The following is a 19,046-nucleotide window of genomic DNA, read 5'->3' as shown; positions in this document are numbered from 1 at the left end:
GGAACCCAGCTTGTTAGTAAACTCCATGCTAATACATAGGCCTGTATGAGTGGATGACGATCTCTATCACGTTTTTCCCCCTGACTATTGAACCTGTCATTACCTGTCAAGGTAATGATTTAGAAGCTAACCAGCTGATGTAATGTATGAGGAAATGTTGGGAATGACTCAAGAGGGTCTATGTCCCTTTCAGAGCCAGCGGGGTCTGTGTGTCTTTAAGACTGTTGTGTAGTGGGTTCTGGAGAGTAGGAAAGACGCCAGGCCAATGAGTACAGCATAACAGCTCTTTATTAGGTGGAAGTGACTGTACTGGGGAATAGGGGCTACCTGCACTCTTTATATACCTGGCCAGTACCTGGCCAGGTACACAGCCAACCAATATGATTGAACCTCTGTTTCCTGCCGAAACTGCTTCCTGCCAAAACAATTACAGTTCAACGCCTCCTGGTGGTGACTCTTATACAATGCTTTAGGTGTTCCTAAAAGCCTAATACATAACAAAGACCCTGTGTATAAAAGGGAAGGCTCTGCTCCTGTGTGCTCTCTCTTCTGTTTCCTGCTGTAATCGTGGTTTGTTGGATTTTGCTGTATTAGCACATATATGTATAGTGTTCCTGGTGTATGATATTGTAGACAGTGTAAGATAAACCACCATTTAATATAGACCACTGTTTACTGTGTTTACTCCTGGGTTATCTCAGCGCAATAAGATTTTGCATGCTGTGACAGAACCAATTGATCACTAGCCAGAAGGAAAACACCCTCTCAGACTGCAGGCAATAAGAGATGATTTAGATATAAATTTTGTAAATGATATGAATCTTTTATAATACAACTAAGCACAATGACTTGGGTTCCATTTTCTTATTTTCTTATTTTTTTTCTAAATGGGCTGAGTGAAAATATTATTGTTTGAAAAATTATAAAAGCAAAGAACACTTTGATTTATGACCAGACCTTTATGCAGTGGCGTAGCGTGGGTTGTCAGCACCCGGGGCAAGGCACCGCACCGCACGCCTGGCACCCCCGTCCACAGTGGGCGGCGACCCGGCGGCTCGGATCGGATTCGCACAGCCAGCATTGCAGTGAGAGAGAGTGAGTGAGCCAGGCAGGGGCAGAGAGCTGCGAGTGCGCCCCCCCAGATGTTGCACCCGGTGCGGCCGGGCCCCCCGCACCCCCCACGCTACACCACTGCCTTTATGTGAAGCACATTACTTAAAAATGTCAAGCATATCTATCAAACAAAAATCTTCCTTAAACATCTCATAAATATTTCTGGATGATGAAATAAGAACTGAACAGAACCTGTTCTGATTAACATTTGTATTACAACAGGACTGTAAATCTCTCATCTGGCTTGTTATTTATAGTACTAAAACGTTACAATGTCAGAAATTTGATCTATTTTACATTCCTCTTCCTATTCTACCCCAATCTACAGTAAAATATAAGGTAGAGTTTATTAAGAAGAAAGGATCATTTGTCCAAACTAACTATTATGAAAGAACTGTGGCTCCACTTTATTCTGATATAATCTATGTTATTTCTGCTCTGCTTTTATCCACTTAGCTCAGGGATGTCAAACTCAATTTCATTGAGGGCCACATCAGCATTGCGGTTGCCCTCAGGGGGCCGGGTGGGTATGGCCAGGGTGGGCGTGGCCTACTGGGTGGGCGTGGCTAGAGTGCATATGGCCTACTGGGTGGGTGTGGCCAGCTCTACCTCGTTCGCATCAAGGGTGCCTATGGGGGCCTGGGCAGGAGTGGGACAGATCTGAGGGTCTCTGGCAGAAGGAGGGTCTCTGGGCTGGGGCCAAGGCAGTGGGGGCCGTTCCCTCCCTGTTTCCAGGATGGCTTCACGGGCCATATGAAACCACTTTGCGGGCCGCATCCGGCCCCCGGGCCTTGTGTTTGACATGTCTGACTTATCTTGTTTTTCTGAATCTGGCAGGTTGGACCTTGCAAGCAACTAATATTCTCTGGTAAGTTCCTTTGAGCTATACAGGATGCATATAAATGCAAAATAATAATAATAATAATAATAATAATAATAATAATAATAATAATAATAATAATGGTTTTGACTTATTTGATTTATTAGAGGGGATTAAAGGGTCAAAGGGAGAAATTGAAATAAGGGAAAGTTTGGTAACAACAACAACAACAACAAAGTTGGAAGGGACCTTGGAGGTCATCTAGTCCACCCCCCTGCTCAGGCAGGAAACCCTGTACCATTTCAGACAAATGGCTGTCTAGTCTCTTCTTAAAAACTACCAGTGTTGGAGCATTCACAGCTTCTGGAGGGAGGTTGTTCCAGTGGTTAATTGTTCTAACTGTCAGAAAATTTTTCCTTAGTTCTAGGTTGCTTCTCTCCTTGATTAGTTTCCATCCATTGCTTCTTGTCCTGCCTTCAGGGCCTTTGGAGAATAGTTTGACTCCCTCTTCTTTGTGGCAGCCCCTGAGATATTGGAACACTGCTATCATGTCCCCCCTCACCCTTCTCTTCATTAAACTACACATACCCAATTCCAGCAACAGTTCCCTATATCGTTTAGCCTCCAGTCCCCCAATCACCTTTGTTGGTCTTCTCTGTACCCTTTCTAGAGTCTCAACATCTTTTTTACATCGTGGTGACCAAAACTGGATGCAGTATTCAAAGTGTGGCTTTATCAAGGCATTGTAAAGTGGTATTAACACGTCACATGATCTTGATTATATATTACATGGCATTTCTCTATGATTAATGTTGTATAGAGAAAAATGGCTACAGCTGCAGAAAGGTTTTCATGGATTTTCTCTAGCTTTACACAAGCAATTGAATTGGTCAGAGGGTCAAATTACACATAAATATCTATTAAAATACTTTTAAAATTAAATTGCAAAGTTAAGAATCAGGGTTCCTATGAATGCAAACTTAAATTCCTGAAATTCACTTCTAAAGATTAATTACATATTGTAGAGTTGATTTTAGGCAAAGGTATGTTGCTGGATATTGTTTATAGTTTGATAATAATGTAGAAAATGTATGTGTGGGAAAATGGTGGTCACTATGCATTCCAAGCAAACCTTTATGAGAATTTTAATGATTTTTATTTTCTTTCTTTTTTCTTTTTCTAAAAAAAGAACATTCACAAGGGTACCAAATTGAAACAGAGATGGACTATTTCTTTTGGCTATTGCAAATGTTTTCTTGGTTCTTAGAGTAATTACTATTTTTATTCTAAATACTGATTTATATCCCAGATGGTATAGTTTTAATTGAAGTTTTAATGGAATTATTTCAATCTTTGGTCTTTGGTGCCAATTTAAATGAAGCAAGAGAAAATCTAGTGAGCTTGCTTCTGATTCAATTCAAGGTGCTAGTAATTAGCTACAAAGCACTGCATGGCTTAGGCTTGGCTTACTTGTGGGATTGTTTCTTCCTATGTACTTCCTAGCATACAACTTTTTCTGTTGTAGCATCTAGTCCAGGGGTGTCAAACTTACAATGTCACATGACGTGTTGCGACGTATCATGACTTTTTTCCCCATTGTTGGCAATGGGGTGGGTACGGTTTTGGTGCAGGCCAGCAGTTTGACACCTCTGATCTAGCCTATATAACATCATTCTTCTGGAGATTAGACTTGCCTCAAGATATTAGGCCTGACTTTGCTACTGACCTTTGACTCCAAGCATGTGACTGAGCCTATCCCGTGGTTACCTTGCGTGGTTGGTTAATTTTCTATCTCATATATGTAATTTATTGATTTATTATTGTTTTTATTTTATTTTAATCATTGATAGCTGCCCGGAATAGTGCATTTAAGATGGGTAGCTTACAAATCAAATTAAAAAAAAAACTTCTACTTACAGGTAAACTGAATATGTGGCTGGTTCTGATTTTACTGTATTGTCCTGTATTAGTTGAAGGAAATATTTTGAACAGAAATGATAATCCTGAAGCCAGACTGAATTCAGTAAGTAATCTACAAACTTCTCCAAGGAATTTTTATTTATAGTGTTTTTTTAATCTATGGTTATCTATAGTGTTGGTTACTGTATTAGTATATTACTTGTCATATCGTTCACATCAATACCTCTTAGCATTTCTTTAGATTGAAATAATCTATTGGGTTTATTCATAACATCAGGTTTATCAGTATGATAAACTGATTTTGTGTTTGTCTTCTTCGTCTTCTGTAGAAACAGCTCATCCTGTACTGGAAATATCCTCTTGAGGAACATTATGTCATTACAAAAGACGGCTATATTCTCAACTTATTCAGAATTCCACATGGCAGAGAAAACAACAAAACCACAAGTTTGTATGCTTACTAAATTGGCTTATTTTACAATAGTAAGGTGAATGCGCTTCTCAGCTAAGAACGAAAGTCTGGATTCAAAGCCACTCTGTGAGCGTGGAGAGTGAAGCAACAAGTAGGCTGGAATAGTTCTGCTACAAATTATAATTTTGAAATAACATCTAATATTAGTCCTACAAAGATTATCTGAAGCACCAGATGTCAGGATGCCTTTCTCATTGCTTTGTTTCAGGTCCAAAGCGAGTAGTGTTTCTACAGCATGGCTTGCTGGTGGATGCTGCCTGTTGGTACCAAAATTTTCCTCATAATAGTCTGGCTTTCATGCTAGCAGACGCTGGATATGATGTCTGGCTAGCAAATAGCCGAGGGAACACCTGGTCCAAGAATCACACATCTCTTTCTCCCTTCTTTGGGAAGTTTTGGAAATTCAGGTATCCTTTAAACTTAAACTCTGCAGAGCCATGTGAAACTTAGAAGACTCCTCATGCTGGAGACATTTTTATGGCCTTTGAGGCTATTATCATATGATAGGATAGGATAGGATAGGATAGGACAAGACAGGACAGGACAGAATAGATCTGGAAGGGACTTTGGAGATCTTCTAGTCCAGCCCCCTACTCAAGCAGGAGAACCTATTTCAGACAGGTGAATGTCCAGTCTCTTCTTGAAAATCCCCAGTGATGGAGTGTCACAATTTCTGGGGGTAAGCTTTTTCCACTGGTTGATTATCCTCACTGTCAGGAAGTTTCTCCTTAATTCCAGGTTGCTTCTCTCTTTAATCAGTTTCTAGCTATTGTTTCTCGTCCTTCCCTCTGGTGCTCTGGTGAACAACCTGACCCCCTCTTCCTTGTTGCAGCCCCTCAGATACTGGAATACTGCTATCATGTCTCTCCTATCCTTTCTCTCTGATTGTCCTGGAAGCACAATCCTAGATACTCCTGGGATTTTTTCCTCCAACATCCTCAAACCACTTCTTATCATGTTTTAAGTTTATTACCTTAATCTTTTCCTTCTTTCCTATTCTGGAAAAGAACAGTATGAGATCTAGCCAGTGTTTCTCAACTTTGGCCACTTATCTTTAAGTGGCCAGGGTTGAAAATATACTGATCTAGTCTATACATTGATAAGAGCTGACCTGTTTGCTTGATTCTACTCCCAACAGAAAAGCAAAAAGTAGATTCTGATTTTTGGAGCAAAAATAGGATTCTTCTGCCTTTTACTTCCTTTCCTATACTTTCTCCAAAATGTGTTTCTCCATTTGTAGCCCTCTCAGGGAAAATACATTAATCTCCTTTACAGTTTCTCAAAACTTTTTGTTTCTGTACTAAAGAGACTTTTGTTTTACTACCTTATTCTCAGGAAGAGAGAGATAGTTCATTTTTATTACGTACATACGTACCTACATTTTCTTTTGCCATCCCTATCATAGGTTTTTGGTTGACTTACGTATTGTACAATGAAAACATGACATTTGTACCCAAATTCTTGGCTGTCTGAAGAAATCCACTACTTCCACACACTACAGCCATTAGAAATTTTCAACAGCAACAACAACTTCTCTTTCTCCAAATTCATTAGTCTTAGTAGAAAAGAAAGAGATTAGTGCTGTACTAACACCACTACTTCCATTTCCAACACATACACCAGTAGAGAGGCTTCAGCAACGTTAGCACAGCAATCAGAAGGACCTCCTAAAATTTCAGACTTTTAAAAACTATTACAATTATGTTATAATTCCGTTGATGATATTTCCATAAATAATCTTCCTTCAAGAGAATATATGTAGCTTAGGTTTGAACAGTGCTAAACAATGCTGTTATCTAGTTGTATAATGAAATGTCTGCAAGCAAACAACTAAGCTCACTGAGGATCAAGAAGTCCACATTAAGCCCTTCTGTATGGCTTACGTATGCTCCTTAATTAATTAAGATGTGCTTTGTTCCTACATGCATTCTAGGATTGGTTAGGCACCTTGATGGTGTTCAGTTGTCAGTCTCTGTTAGCATAGATTGAGCCTCTCCAGCTTCCCAAGCTTTGTGTCTCATCTTGCCTAAACCCAGTCCTAAAGGTTAGCCATGGACAAGATGGAAAGATGGTTTTTTGGTTCTAAAACTTGAACCCCTGTCCTTTACTTAATTAGAGATTGGGGCAGTTTTAGGCTGGTTAGGATGCATGACTTGAGCACTACATCCTCCATTGAAGCCATTTTGTGAAAATGAGACTAATTTAATTTAATTTAATTTATTGAATTTATATACCACCCTTTCCCGTAGGACTCAGGGTGGTTTATAGGGTATATAAAACATCAATACAAAAATTAAGAGCAATTTAAAAAGATTAAACTAAATCCCTGAAAAAATATAAAACCCCAGTTAAAACCCCAATTAAAACTCAGCCTGGGCCGGAAAGCTCGAAGAGCCAGGTCTTCAGGTCTCAGTGAAATGATTGAACGTCGGGGGCAGTCCTAAGCTCCACGGGCAGCTGTTTCCAAAGGGCAGGTGCCCCACAGAGAAGGCCCTCCCCCTGGGTGTTATCCACCGGCATTCTTTTACTGGCGGCACCCTGAGAAGGCCCTCCCTGTGGGAGCGCACAGGACGAAGGGAACTTGATGCTGGCAGCAGGTGTTCCCTCAGATATCCTGGACCCAAGCCATTTAGAGCTTTATAGGTCATCACCAGCACCTTGAATCTCACCTGGAGGGCAACCAGAAGCCAATGCAGCTCGCGGAGCAGAGGTGTTACATGGGAGTAACGGGAAACCCCCATCACAACCTGCGCGGCTGCATTTTGCACCAGCTGAAGCCTCCGAGTGGTTCTCAAGAGCAGCCCCATGTAGAGAGCGTTGCAGTAGTCTAAACGGGAGGTCACGAGCGCATGAGTGACTGTGCGTAGGGCATCTCTCAGATCCGAAAAGGCTGAAGATCCTTGCCATACATGCAGCTTAATGAGGGGATATTTGTTTTTGTTTCCAGTTATGATGAAATGGCTAAATATGACCTTCCAGCATCTATAGATTTTGTTCTGCAGAAAACTATGGAGCAACAAATATATTATATTGGTCACTCCCAAGGAACCACCATTGGTAAGTTCAGAAGCTGCCCAACCTTGTGTCAAGGGGCTGTTCTTGTCTTGTCTCATGTATATTTACCAGAAAGTAAGTCCCACTGAACTCAAGCAAACATTCTTATAAATATGCATCTATAGGACAGTACTGGGAATGCATTTACTTGGAAGTGGTAGGTTTTAGTGACAGTAACTCAGGCATGAAGCCAGCTGGGTGACCTTGGGCCACTGGGGCCAGTCACTTTGTTTCAGCCTTAGGAAGGAAGCAATGGCAAACCACTTCTAAAAAAACCTTGCCAAGAAAATTACAGGGACTTCAGCCAGGCAGTCTCCAAGAATTGGACATAATTGAAAGAGAGGGGAAAAAAACTGGGCAGTGAAGCAAGCAACAATTTCAAATTGTTATCAAAGTTTGTATTTCCAAGCCCTCACAGCATGCATAGCATTGAACAACAATTTGTAGCTATCCACACGCCTGCCTCTTTTTCTTTTTAGTAGCCAAGGTTTACAGGGGGCAGAGTGAGTAGCAACCTCAGTGGAGGATTAAGTCAGAATTCATCCTGTTTCTTCTCCATGCTTTTAGCAAGAGCTGGATGTTAAGCATATCAAAGATGAAATTTTATTTAATCAGGTGAAAGTTACTTTGATGTTAAAAAGCTGTTTCCTTCTTCTTTTTCTCTTCCTCAGCTTTTATAGCTTTTTCATCCAATAAACAGCTGGCTTCCAAAATCAAACTGTATATTGCTTTAGCTCCTGTTGCTACTGTTAAAAACGCTAAAACATTTTTAGCCGAACTTGCAAAACTTTCTGATACAGAAATTAAGGTATGTGGATTGGGTGACTTTGCCCTGTAAGGATTCATTATGTAAAATTGTAAGATTTAGAAACTTGGTCCTAATGTAGTCTTAGGACACAGGACATTTTCATTTTACCTGGATACCTGAGGAACCATCTCACTCCAATGGGATTAGCCCATCCTACTCATTCTGGCAGAAGATGTATGCTGTGGACCCTGTCAGTCAAGGACTGGCAGAGGCCAGGAGAAGGGCCTTTTCTGCTGTGCCTCCCACCCTCTGAAAATATTGTGCTCCTCAAGCTGAGATCTGCTCGAACCCTCTTGGCCTTCCCTAAACACCTCAAAAACTGGATCTGCCAAGTGCCTGGGGGCCTGATGGGAGTCTTTCATGTTGAGGTGTTTAGTGGATTAGGAAGAAGAACCCACCTTCATCCTGTAGTATTCTGGTTTTAATTTCTTCCGTTAATTTACTATTGAATGTTTCAATGTTTGTATGCCTATTTTTTATGATGTTTGTAAGTCATATGATAGTGATATGGCATAAAAATTTAATAAGTAAATAAACAGAGCCAATGTATTACTAAAAAGGAGGATTTTCCTACATACATATACACACACACACACACACACACACACACACACACACAGAGGCAGTCCTTGACATACAACCACAACTGAGCCCAAAATTTCTGTTGCTATGCAAGACAGCTCCTAAGTGAATTTTGTCCATTTTATGAACTTCCTTGCCACAGTTGTTAAGTGAATCACTGCAGTTATTAAATTAGTAACACAATTTTAAGGGAATCTGGCTTCCCCATTGATATTGCTTGACAGAAGTTTGCAAAAGGTGATCACATGACTGCAGGATACTGCAACCGTCATAAATATGAGCCCGTTGCCAAACAGCCAAATTTTGGCCACGTGATCACCAGGATGGTGTAATGGTCATTAAGTCTGAAAAACAGTCATAAGTCACTTTTTTCAATGCCATTGTACCTTCAAACGGTCACTAAATGAATGAGTGTAAGTTGAGGACTATCTACAGCTATATCATCTTCTGAGGAACTGCTGGGTGGGGTGGGGTGGATGATCCTGTATAACTAATACTCAACTCTCTGAAATTTTACAGATCTTATTTGGAACAAAAGAGTTTTTACCCAAAACATATTTTGCTACTTTGTTTTCTACCAAAGTATGCAGTCAGGAGGCGCTGGCGTCTCTTTGTAGCAACTTATTATTTGTATTGTGTGGTTTTAATGAGGAGAACTTGAATATGGTGAGTACCATTGTTTCATTTTAAATACTTTCTGTCTCTACTTTTACCAGGTAATGCCACTAGTTGGACAATATTTCCAGCAGGCATAACTACTGGAAGTTACTCTCAAAGGTGCTTTTTCAAAAGGCAACTGGACTGTTCCGCAGAAAGACTTTTTGCTTCTCATCCAAGATGCTTCCTCGGTTCTGGCAGGATGGTGGGGGTGATGGAAGGATTAGTTCTGGCAGGATGGGGGCAGAGTTGGAAGGATGATATTTCTTTACTGTCGTCTGGTCATTAGCATTCTCCTTGAGAGGTCTTGAGATCACTTGGGGGTTTATCTGTGCCTCAAGAGTGGCCTCAAGAGCTCTCAGGGAGAGTGGTAACAACCAGACGACTGTAAAGAAATATGATCCTTCAGAAAGCCCCCCCCCCCAATCCTTTCAGAACTAATCCTTCCATTGCTCCCACCATCCTGCCAGAACTGAGGAAGCTTCTTGGATGAGAAGTGAAACGTCTTCCTCAAAGAAAAAAATAGTCAAGTTGCGTTTTGAAAAAGCCCCTCTTATGCAACTATGACCTGGATGGCTGAGAATTTCCACAGACATTGGAAGTTACAATATCAGCATGTCAGGAGGACAAATCAATTAGGGCAGCATTTTTCAAGCTTGGGAATTTCAAGATGTGTAGAGTTCAATTTCCAGTATTCATGCTGGACAGGGAATTCTGGGAGTTGAAGTCCCTATATCTTAAAATTGCCAAGTTTGAAAAATACCTGATTAGGGGAAGGAGTTGTATTTATTTCAAAGATTCACTCTTTTTAGTTTACTTCACTGACATAGAGAACTCACTACTAAATTTTTTATTTATTTATTTTTATTTTAATTCCATTTATATCCCGCCCTTCTCCGAAGACTCAGGGCGGCTTACAAGCTTAGCAGTAGCCTTCATTCTATGTATATGCCTGCTTATTAGGGCTTTCACACACACCCCAAGCGGCATTATTACAAAGTCAGCTTAATTGCCCCCAACAATCTGGGTCCTCATTTTACCTACCTTGGAAGGATGGAAGGCTGAGTCAACCTTGAGCCTGGTGGGATGCGAACCTGCACTAATTGCAGGCAGCTGGTGTTACTTAAGGAGGCATTAGCCCACTGCTCCACCAAAGATCAAGGGTAAGTACATTTTTAATTGAGACATGTTTAGAATATATTGGCCACATTTGTTGGTGCAGTTGCAGAATGGCTGCCGGTATAGATAAGGTAAAAGGTAAAGGTTCCCCCGCACATGCGTGCTAGTCGTTTCCAACTCTAGGGGCCGGTGCTCATCTCCATTTCAAAGCCGAAGAACCAGTGCTTGTCCAAGGACATTTCCGTGGTCATGTGGCCGGCATGACTAGACGCCAAAGGCGTACGGAACGCTGTTACCTTCCCACCGGAGTGGTCCCTATTTTTCTATTTGCATTTTTATGTGCTTTCGAACTGCTAGGTTGGCAGAAGCTGGGACGAGTAACAGGCGCTCACTCTGTTACGTGGCACTCGGGATTCGACCTGCCAAACTGCCGACCTTCTGATCGACAAGCTCAGCGTCCTAACCCACTGAGCCACCATGTCCCTACAGTATAGATAGGAAACCCCAAAACACCTATTTACCTGGAGAGAGATTGAGGATTTTTCACTTCCTCCAGCTCCCTGGTAATTGATTTTGCAGGGTTTTTTCTCTCTACCTATTGGTATGCTTCAAAACCAAATGCAGCAATTTGCCATTTTGTTTTCCAAAGAACATTAATGGATTGTTTTGTGTTGTCAATAAAAAATTAAGCTAAAGCTAGGTGCTTTACTTTTCACCATATCAGCCATCCATCCATCTGTCCATCCATACAAAAATCAAATACCGTTACAAATTATTTACACACTCTAGAAGTATCTAGTAAAGCAGGGGTCTTCAAACTTGGCCCTTTTATGACTTGTGAACTTCAACTCCCAGAATTCCTCAGCCAGGCACGCTGGCTGAGGAATTTTAGAAGTTGAAGTCCACAAGTCATAAAAAGACCAAGGTTGAAGACCCCTGTAGTGAAGTGATGAGCTACTTTTCATTAGGAGAATCTGGGATAGACATTTGTTGAGGATATTTAGATTTGGATTCTTTCAGTAAAAAATGAGATGGCCTAGAAGACTTCCATTATTTTATTCACTGGTTTGTGTGTCTGAGCACCTTGATTTTCATTTGAAGACCATGAATATGAGATGAAGGGAGAAATTTCCTTCATCTGTCCTTTTCAGTATGAGGGATGGAAATGAGGTTGTGATAGAGATACTAATTTTCCATTGTTTCTCCTTAGTTTGGTCACTTATTTTCCTAAGCATTACAGATTACATTATATTTTCTGTCAGTGATGAGATATTTGCCCCTGAACTTTTTGATAATGTTATTGTATCTTTTCTGCCATTATGAGACCAAAGTGTAGTGGTGTTCAGGAGTGTCAAGATGCTGGTTGCAACTATGTGACAGAACCTCCACTTATTTTTACATTTTTTGCATGGTTGATTGCATGGTTGCAGATGCCCCTATCATTGTGCTCATTTTGTCCCAACAGTGTGAACAAAAGAGAAACTTAACTTTTTGTGGAAGGTTTCAAATGTTTTCATTTTTCATTTTTATAAACCTTTGAGTGGGCTTTCAGCCTATTGATTCAGAATTGTGTATTAGATTGGTTTACTCAATCATGGAATAAACTTAAAATAAAAATAAAAGAGCCTTGGTGGAGCAGTGGGCTAATGCCTCCTTAAGTAACACCAGCTGCCTGCAATTAGTGCAGGTTCGAGTCCCACCAGGCTCAAGGTTGACTCAGCCTTCCATCCTTCCGAGGTAGGTAAAATGAGGACCCAGATTGTTGGGGGCAATAAGCTGACTTTGTAATAATGCCGCTTGGGGGGGGGCAAAAGCCCTAATAAGCAGGCATATACACAGAATGAAGGCTATTGCTAAGCACATTGGTTTGTGCTTTAGATTGTAAGCCACCCTGAGTCTTCGGAGAAGGGCGGGATATAAATGGGATTTTAAAAAAAACTTATGGAATAAACTTATGAAATAAACACATTTTGGCTTCATATAATACAAACAATAGATGACTAATCTCAGTCCCTCCCTTTCTGGAGCAGAGACATTTTTAAGACTCTTGGTCTTCTCTGTCATAAGCCATGGTTTGCAGTCATTGATGGTTACATTTATGCAGCGTCATAAACCGAAGGAAAGAAACCATGTGATTCCTTCGCATTACTAAGAAATTGAGCTAAAATTAACTTCATTAAACAAGCATCTACGTGATGTCTTTTTTTCCCCAGAGCCGAGTTGATGTGTATACATCATACGTCCCAGTTGGTACATCTGTGCAAAATATGATCCATTGGAAACAGGTAGATATCCTAAAGTAAATTGCTACCCTGGGAAGGCATAATATGTTGTGCTTTAAGAAATTGTAGGATGGGTAAATGGCTTTTCTTGAGAGCTCTAAGTTATTATTCATTTTGATAATACCCAACTGATATTTCAATCCTGAGCTGTCCACGTTATGCTCTCTTGGTCCTGTCCCAGTGTCTGAAATCTGTGCTGATCTAGACAGAGAGAAAAAGAGTCAGGCTAAGTCATGACAATACTGAATGGCGGTGAATATTTGGCTTCTCCAGTTCTGAGTTTTTTCCATCTTTAGTTTTGAATGGGAGAACGTTTCCCCATTCATGACTGGTCCACAATTTGAGGGTTGCTTTGATCTCCATCTCTTGCTCTTGCCTTTGCACAGATTTATCTAGTTTGCCAATTGTGCCTGTGGCTGAATTGGAAGACTCTTAGCAATTACTCAGATCCTAGTCACCTCACCAATGGATTACTGCAATGTACTCCAAATGGGGCTGCCCTTGAAAACCAGCTGGAAGTTATAGTTGCTCCAGAATATGGTGGAACAGACAGCATAGTGCAATATGCCTTGCTCTGTGAACTGCATTGGTTACCAGTTAGTCTCTGGAGGCAATTCAAGGTCCAGATTACTACCTAAAAAGCCCTTCATGGCATCGGGCCTAATATTTGACCTCTCTCCAATAGTGTGTTTGTCTTGTATGACACAGTCACTTTGGGTCCCTTCAGTTCAACAGTATAATCTACTAGAACCTAGGAAATTCGCCTTCTCTGTCTGGAATAACCTGCCTGCTTCCCCAAGAGTCCTTTGTGGCTCCCTGATGACATTAGTAAAATCACTGAAAACTTGGTTATTCTCCCAGGCTTTGGGACAAGCTGTTGGCTGAGTTTGTTTAATATAGAAAATTGGATATTGGATGCATGTAATCAATTCCTTTATTTTTTTTGTATTGCTCTTTCTTTCTTTTTTAAAAAAAAACATGCAAATGTTCCAGAATCATTTGAAGTAGGCAGCTTCTAAATTGTATAAATATATAAATAAATCAGTCAGTCCCTAGTCCCGGGGTGGGCAACCTTGTCTCTTTTATGACTCATGGACTTCAACTCCCAGAATTCCAATTCTGGGAGTTGAATTCCATGAGTCATAAAAGAGACAAGGTTGCCTACACCTGCCCTAGTCAAAATTTGTATCAAGATCGTATCAGGAAAGGCCTCTTCTTTCAGCTTCCTGATGTTCCTTAACTTAAGTTAATGCTGTTAACATACTGGTCTTTTTTTTTTTGGCTAATGACAAAATACAGTACAGGGAATTGCTTGAAAGGCCAATAAGCATATTAAGAGAAGATGATCATCATCAGCAACTGCAGGGAATGATCAAAAGAGGCGGGATGGCAGATGCAATCTTATGATACAAGTTCTTCCCATCTTATGCATAACTGTGAAGTTGTCATTATTACTGATATTGTATTTTATGTTTTTATTACACTATCTGTTGATGCACATACAAAAAAGGGATGCCTGCTGACAATTGAGATTACAGGTTGTCGTCATTTTGTAACTTGCCTTGTTTAGCAACCACTCAGCTGAGTATGAAAAAGTAACTTTATAAGCAATCCCTGCGGCCCTTGTAAAGCAAAGGAGAGCAAAGGAAAGTAAGATCATAAACATGTATTCATTTAGCGACTGCTTCACTCAACAACCAGGTTGGCAGTCCCAATTGTGATTCCTTAATGAGGACTACCTTTAAACATAGAATCTGTGTTCATCTTGTGACGTTCTAGCTCTTCATTTATACTGAAAAAAACGAATACGTTCATTTGAGATTTCTTTATATTTGCAGGCCATCAACAGTGGTAAACTTCAGGCTTACGACTACGGAAGGTTTAGAAATAAATTTCATTATGAACAGGTAAAGCACTTTCCAGCAGATGGTTGTTTCAATATGGTACAATAATGATATGTATTGGACATTAGGTCAGCTTCTGCAAGCCTTTAGCCCCCGTGTGATTTTATGCTCTCCTTTCTGTTTGGAAGCTGACTTATTGTGTAACCAGAATTGCATCAAAGGAGTTTCATCCCCAGTGCTGAAGCTCAGTAGATCTACTGCGCTGTTTGAGAAGAGTCTTATCCTGGCTTTTGGCTACTGCGCACACAACCAACCTCATCCAGGAATTCAGCCATTGATGCAACCAAGAGCCAGCTTTGCAATTCCTCCTTCCCTCCCTCTCTTCCTTTTTCAATCTCTGTGAAAATGCATATAAAGTGAACTAAAAACAAATAAGTGGAGAGGAAGAATTGGAAGTACTGGTTGGTTCACCCATTTTGGCACAGTGAAATGGACCAGAGATCAAATCTCAATGGCTTTTCTCCATTGGCCCAACCCCAGTAGCTCATGCCTTTGATTGCACATTTTCCGTGTGAGGCTGCCTTTGAAGACAACCTGGAAGCTACAGCTGGTACAAAAGGTGACAGTAGTTTAGAATGGCATCTCTACTGAATTCACAGCACTGTCAGTATTCTTCTGGCCCTGCTTCAAAGAGGTGGTGAAGGCCCTAAATTATATAGTACCAGGGTATCTCAGGCAAACCTTTGTCAGAACTGAATTTGCTTGGTTCAGTCATTGCGAATAAGCTAGCTGCAAACTCCATCCCTCTGTGAGGTTTGTGCGGTGTATGTCAGACTTCTTGTATTGACTGTTCCTTTTGAATATTCTCCTGTGTGAAGCCCCCTCCCCTTACTGCAATTCCCTAAACATGTTAGGTAAAGGTAAAGGTTCCCCCGCACATGCATGCTAGTCGTTTCCAACTCTAGGGGCCGGTGCTCATCTCCGTTTCAAAGCCGAAGAGCCAGCGCTTGTCCGAGGACGTCTCCGTGGTCACGTGGCCAGCATGACTAGATGCCAAAGGTGCACAGAACGCTGTTACCTTCCCACCATAGTGGTCCCTATTTTTCTACTTGCATTTTTACGTGCTTTCAAACTGCTAGGTTGGCAGAAGCTGGGACGAGTAACAGGCGCTCACTCTGCTACGCGGCACTCGGGATTCGACCCGCGAAACTGCCGACCTTCCGATCAACAAGCTCAGCGTCCTAACCCACTGAGCCACCGCCTCCCTTATGTTAGAGCAGTTTTATTCCAACATGCTTTTAGTTCTGGATGATTGACAGCATGTCTCTGTCACAGGTTTTCTCTGGACTTTTAATTTTTATCATACTGTTTTTAAGTAGCATTATTTTGTTTGATGTTATCTATTGGCATTGGGGCATGTTATAAGTACTATAAAATGAATGAATGAGTGAATGAATGAGCAAATGAATAAGTAGGTAAATAGATGCAATGGGAATGGCCTTAAGAAGTATGAATAGTTATAAGGCAGGGATGTCAAACTTCCGGACCGTGGGCCAATTGCATCATATAGAGGCCATGCCCACCCCAGCTCCGGCAATGCAAAAAAAAAAGTCATGATACGTCGCAACACGTCATGTGATGCAGTGAGTTTGACATCCTTGATATAAGGTTTAAGACTGAAAGTAGATTATGCAAAATTCTGCCTTGAAACTCTGCCTTATGCATGTATGCATCAGAAAACCAAATAGGCCTTGAGATAACAGACCTTCCCAAATGTCTTTAAGTATTGTTGCATGCATACACACACACACACACAGAGAGAGAGAGAGAGAGAGAGAGAGAGAGAGAGAGAGGGAGAGAGAGGGAGAGAGAGAGAGAGAGAGAGAGAGAAACAAAATCATGCATTGAATTTGAATTTGGAAAAAGGTAACTTTCACCTGGAGCTTTTCAGAGTATACCTCCCTTATATATCATGACTATCTTTAACATAAAACATAACCAATAGAAGGAAAAGGGTGAAATATGAAGGTAGGTCAACCAGGAAAAGTCTTTTGAGACTCAGTAGTAAGGGTGGATGCATTGCATCCTGAATTAAAACGAGAAAATGCTCCTTGGAAGGAATGTCAGTACATACTTAGCATTCCACAGAACTCATTAATGAATACTTGAGAATTCAACCCCATTTTCTTTCCTTTCCCTTCTTGCAAAGTTGGACACAATTTGGCTAATAATATCTTTGTCGGAGTCTGAGAAGTAGGACTACATTACATTTTCTTTTTCATTTTTTAAAAACAGGATTTGCCTCCTGAATACGATATATCAGCTATGACTGTACCAACAGCAATTTGGAATGGTGGAAATGACTGGCTTTCTGACCCTGATGATGTTAGTCAATTAATCCTCCAAATTCAAAACCTTGTTTCCCACAAATTTATTCCTCAGTGGAACCATCTGGATTTTGTGTATGGTATAGATGCACCTGAGCAATTGTATTATGAAATACTGGACTTGCTACAGAGCAATCCTTGAGAAATGTTTTTTTTCTTTAATCCCATTTATATCCCGCCCTTCTCCAAAGACTCAGGGCGGCTTACAATCTAAAGCACAAATAAATGTGCTTAGTTTGTCAGTAATGATAAGAAGTTCATTTGTTGTTTGTTTTCTATTGATTTTTCAATTTTTAATAACCTTTCAGATTACGTACAAAATGAAAGACCATCCTGCAAATTCATACTCCTATCTCTATTAACTTGTTTTCCATACATGACAAGTCATCTAACTTGCATGCATAAATTATTCTACTTATGCATTACTCAGAGTTTATTTCATCTTTACAATGGTTCCTAAATGACTTTTCTTTCAAACTCTGAGTGGGGTGAATACACAGAAATCATATCCCTAATGGAGAAAATGCAGTATAGCCAACCTTACAGCCGTGGTAGAATGCAGTGTTGCAGGCTACTCCTGCTGACTGCTGGCTGCCAGCAGTTCAACAGTTCGATCCTGACCACCTGAAGGCTGACTCAGCCTTCCATCCTTCTGAGGTTGGTAAAATGAGGACCCAGTTTGTTGGGGGCCATATGCTGAGTCTGTAAACCGCTTAGAGAGGGCTGTAAAGCACTGTGAAGTGGTATAGAAGTCTAAGTGCTATTGCTATTGTTTACACATCTTGTCCCGTTTGTGTTGGAAGCAACTTTTAAGGTGCTTCTGAGTTGAAAGGATTCGCTGATGACATCACCATTGCCTGGGGGATGCCCGGTGGGTGCTCCTTTCATGTTATTCCAAGTAATATAATGTTCCCAAATACTTAAAAGGTAAAACAAAACATGCTGATGCACTAGAACAGACTTCCCTGTCTTGATCACATGTGCTTGAGAGACTGCAATTCTTAGAACTAACATGGTTACCTACTAAACCCAATGAGAGCCAGTTTGGTCTAGTGGTCAAGGCACCAGGCTAGAAAGTGGGAGAGCATGAATTCAAGTCCAGCTTTTGCCACAAAAGGTAGCTGGTGGACCTTGGGCCAATCACTCTGTCCCATGAGAGCCTATTGTTGCTCTTTTTCCTTTCTTTTGTCCTCTGTCTGTAATTCTAAAGCTCTCTGAATAAGAGTAGAACGTGACATAAATTATACGATCCTGAAATCATTTTCAAAGCAAATCAACTTGAAAAAAAGAAACTTAATTCAACCGTTACAAATTCACCTATTAAATTAGGTAAAGGTAAAGGTTCCCACACACATGCATGCTGGTCGTTTCCGACTCTAGGGGCCGGTGCTCATCTCCATTTCAAAGCCGAAGAGCCAGCGCTGGTCCGAGGATGTCTCTGTGGTCATGTGGCCAGCATGACTAGACGCCAAAGGCGCACGGAACGCTGTTACCTTCCCACTGTAGTGGTCCCTATTTTTCTATTCCCTTTTCTATTAAATTAACCACAATACAATTAAAGCATTGTTAGAAGAATTCAAGAGACTATTTGTATCTGAACTGAATTGTATTGAATAAGAAGGAGATGTCATTGATTTCTGTTCTCAGGAAACATGGAGTGGCTCATACTGGCAGAAGGCAGAAAGTGCAGATATGCTGCCTTATATGCTACTGTAATAAAAGGAACCTTTTTGATAGGGATGTCTTCCTATTGGATTGAGTCAGAAGGCATCAGCCAACAGGGTGTAAATATGATCAAACACTGCTACACTCAGTAGGTGTCTACAGTTTATAAAGGGAGGTTCTCAAACTTGTTAGTGGGAAGAAAGGTACCATTTAGGAGAGACGCTGCTAGCTGATCCATACCTCACCAGGAATATTGTGTGCTGGGTTTGAAATGAGAATGAAAGAAAAGAAAGCAACATTAATGTAAGTTCTGTCTTTCATCA

General features: G+C 40.8%; 1 protein-coding gene across 1 annotated transcript; it reads left to right on the top strand.

Annotated features, from left to right (window-relative positions):
- Positions 1-3,863: 3,863 nt before the first annotated feature.
- LOC310640817 (gastric triacylglycerol lipase-like) lies at positions 3,864-17,200 on the top strand (the record flags this gene model as incomplete). The annotated part of the gene is made up of 8 exons (XM_083363333.1): positions 3,864-3,956; positions 4,183-4,300; positions 4,534-4,732; positions 7,273-7,382; positions 8,051-8,187; positions 9,289-9,435; positions 14,666-14,734; positions 16,967-17,200. 8 exons carry the CDS (start codon positions 3,864-3,866, stop codon positions 17,198-17,200), a joined length of 1,107 nt encoding a protein of 368 aa, XP_083219459.1.
- Between the last annotated feature and the right edge of the window lie 1,846 nt (positions 17,201-19,046).

Source organism: Vipera ursinii (genome assembly GCF_947247035.1).
Source record: "Vipera ursinii genome assembly, chromosome: 5".
NCBI classification, from domain to species: domain Eukaryota; kingdom Metazoa; phylum Chordata; class Lepidosauria; order Squamata; family Viperidae; genus Vipera; species Vipera ursinii.
The sequence above is the reverse complement of the archived record's forward strand: the minus strand, read 5'-3'. Positions and strand labels throughout refer to the sequence as shown.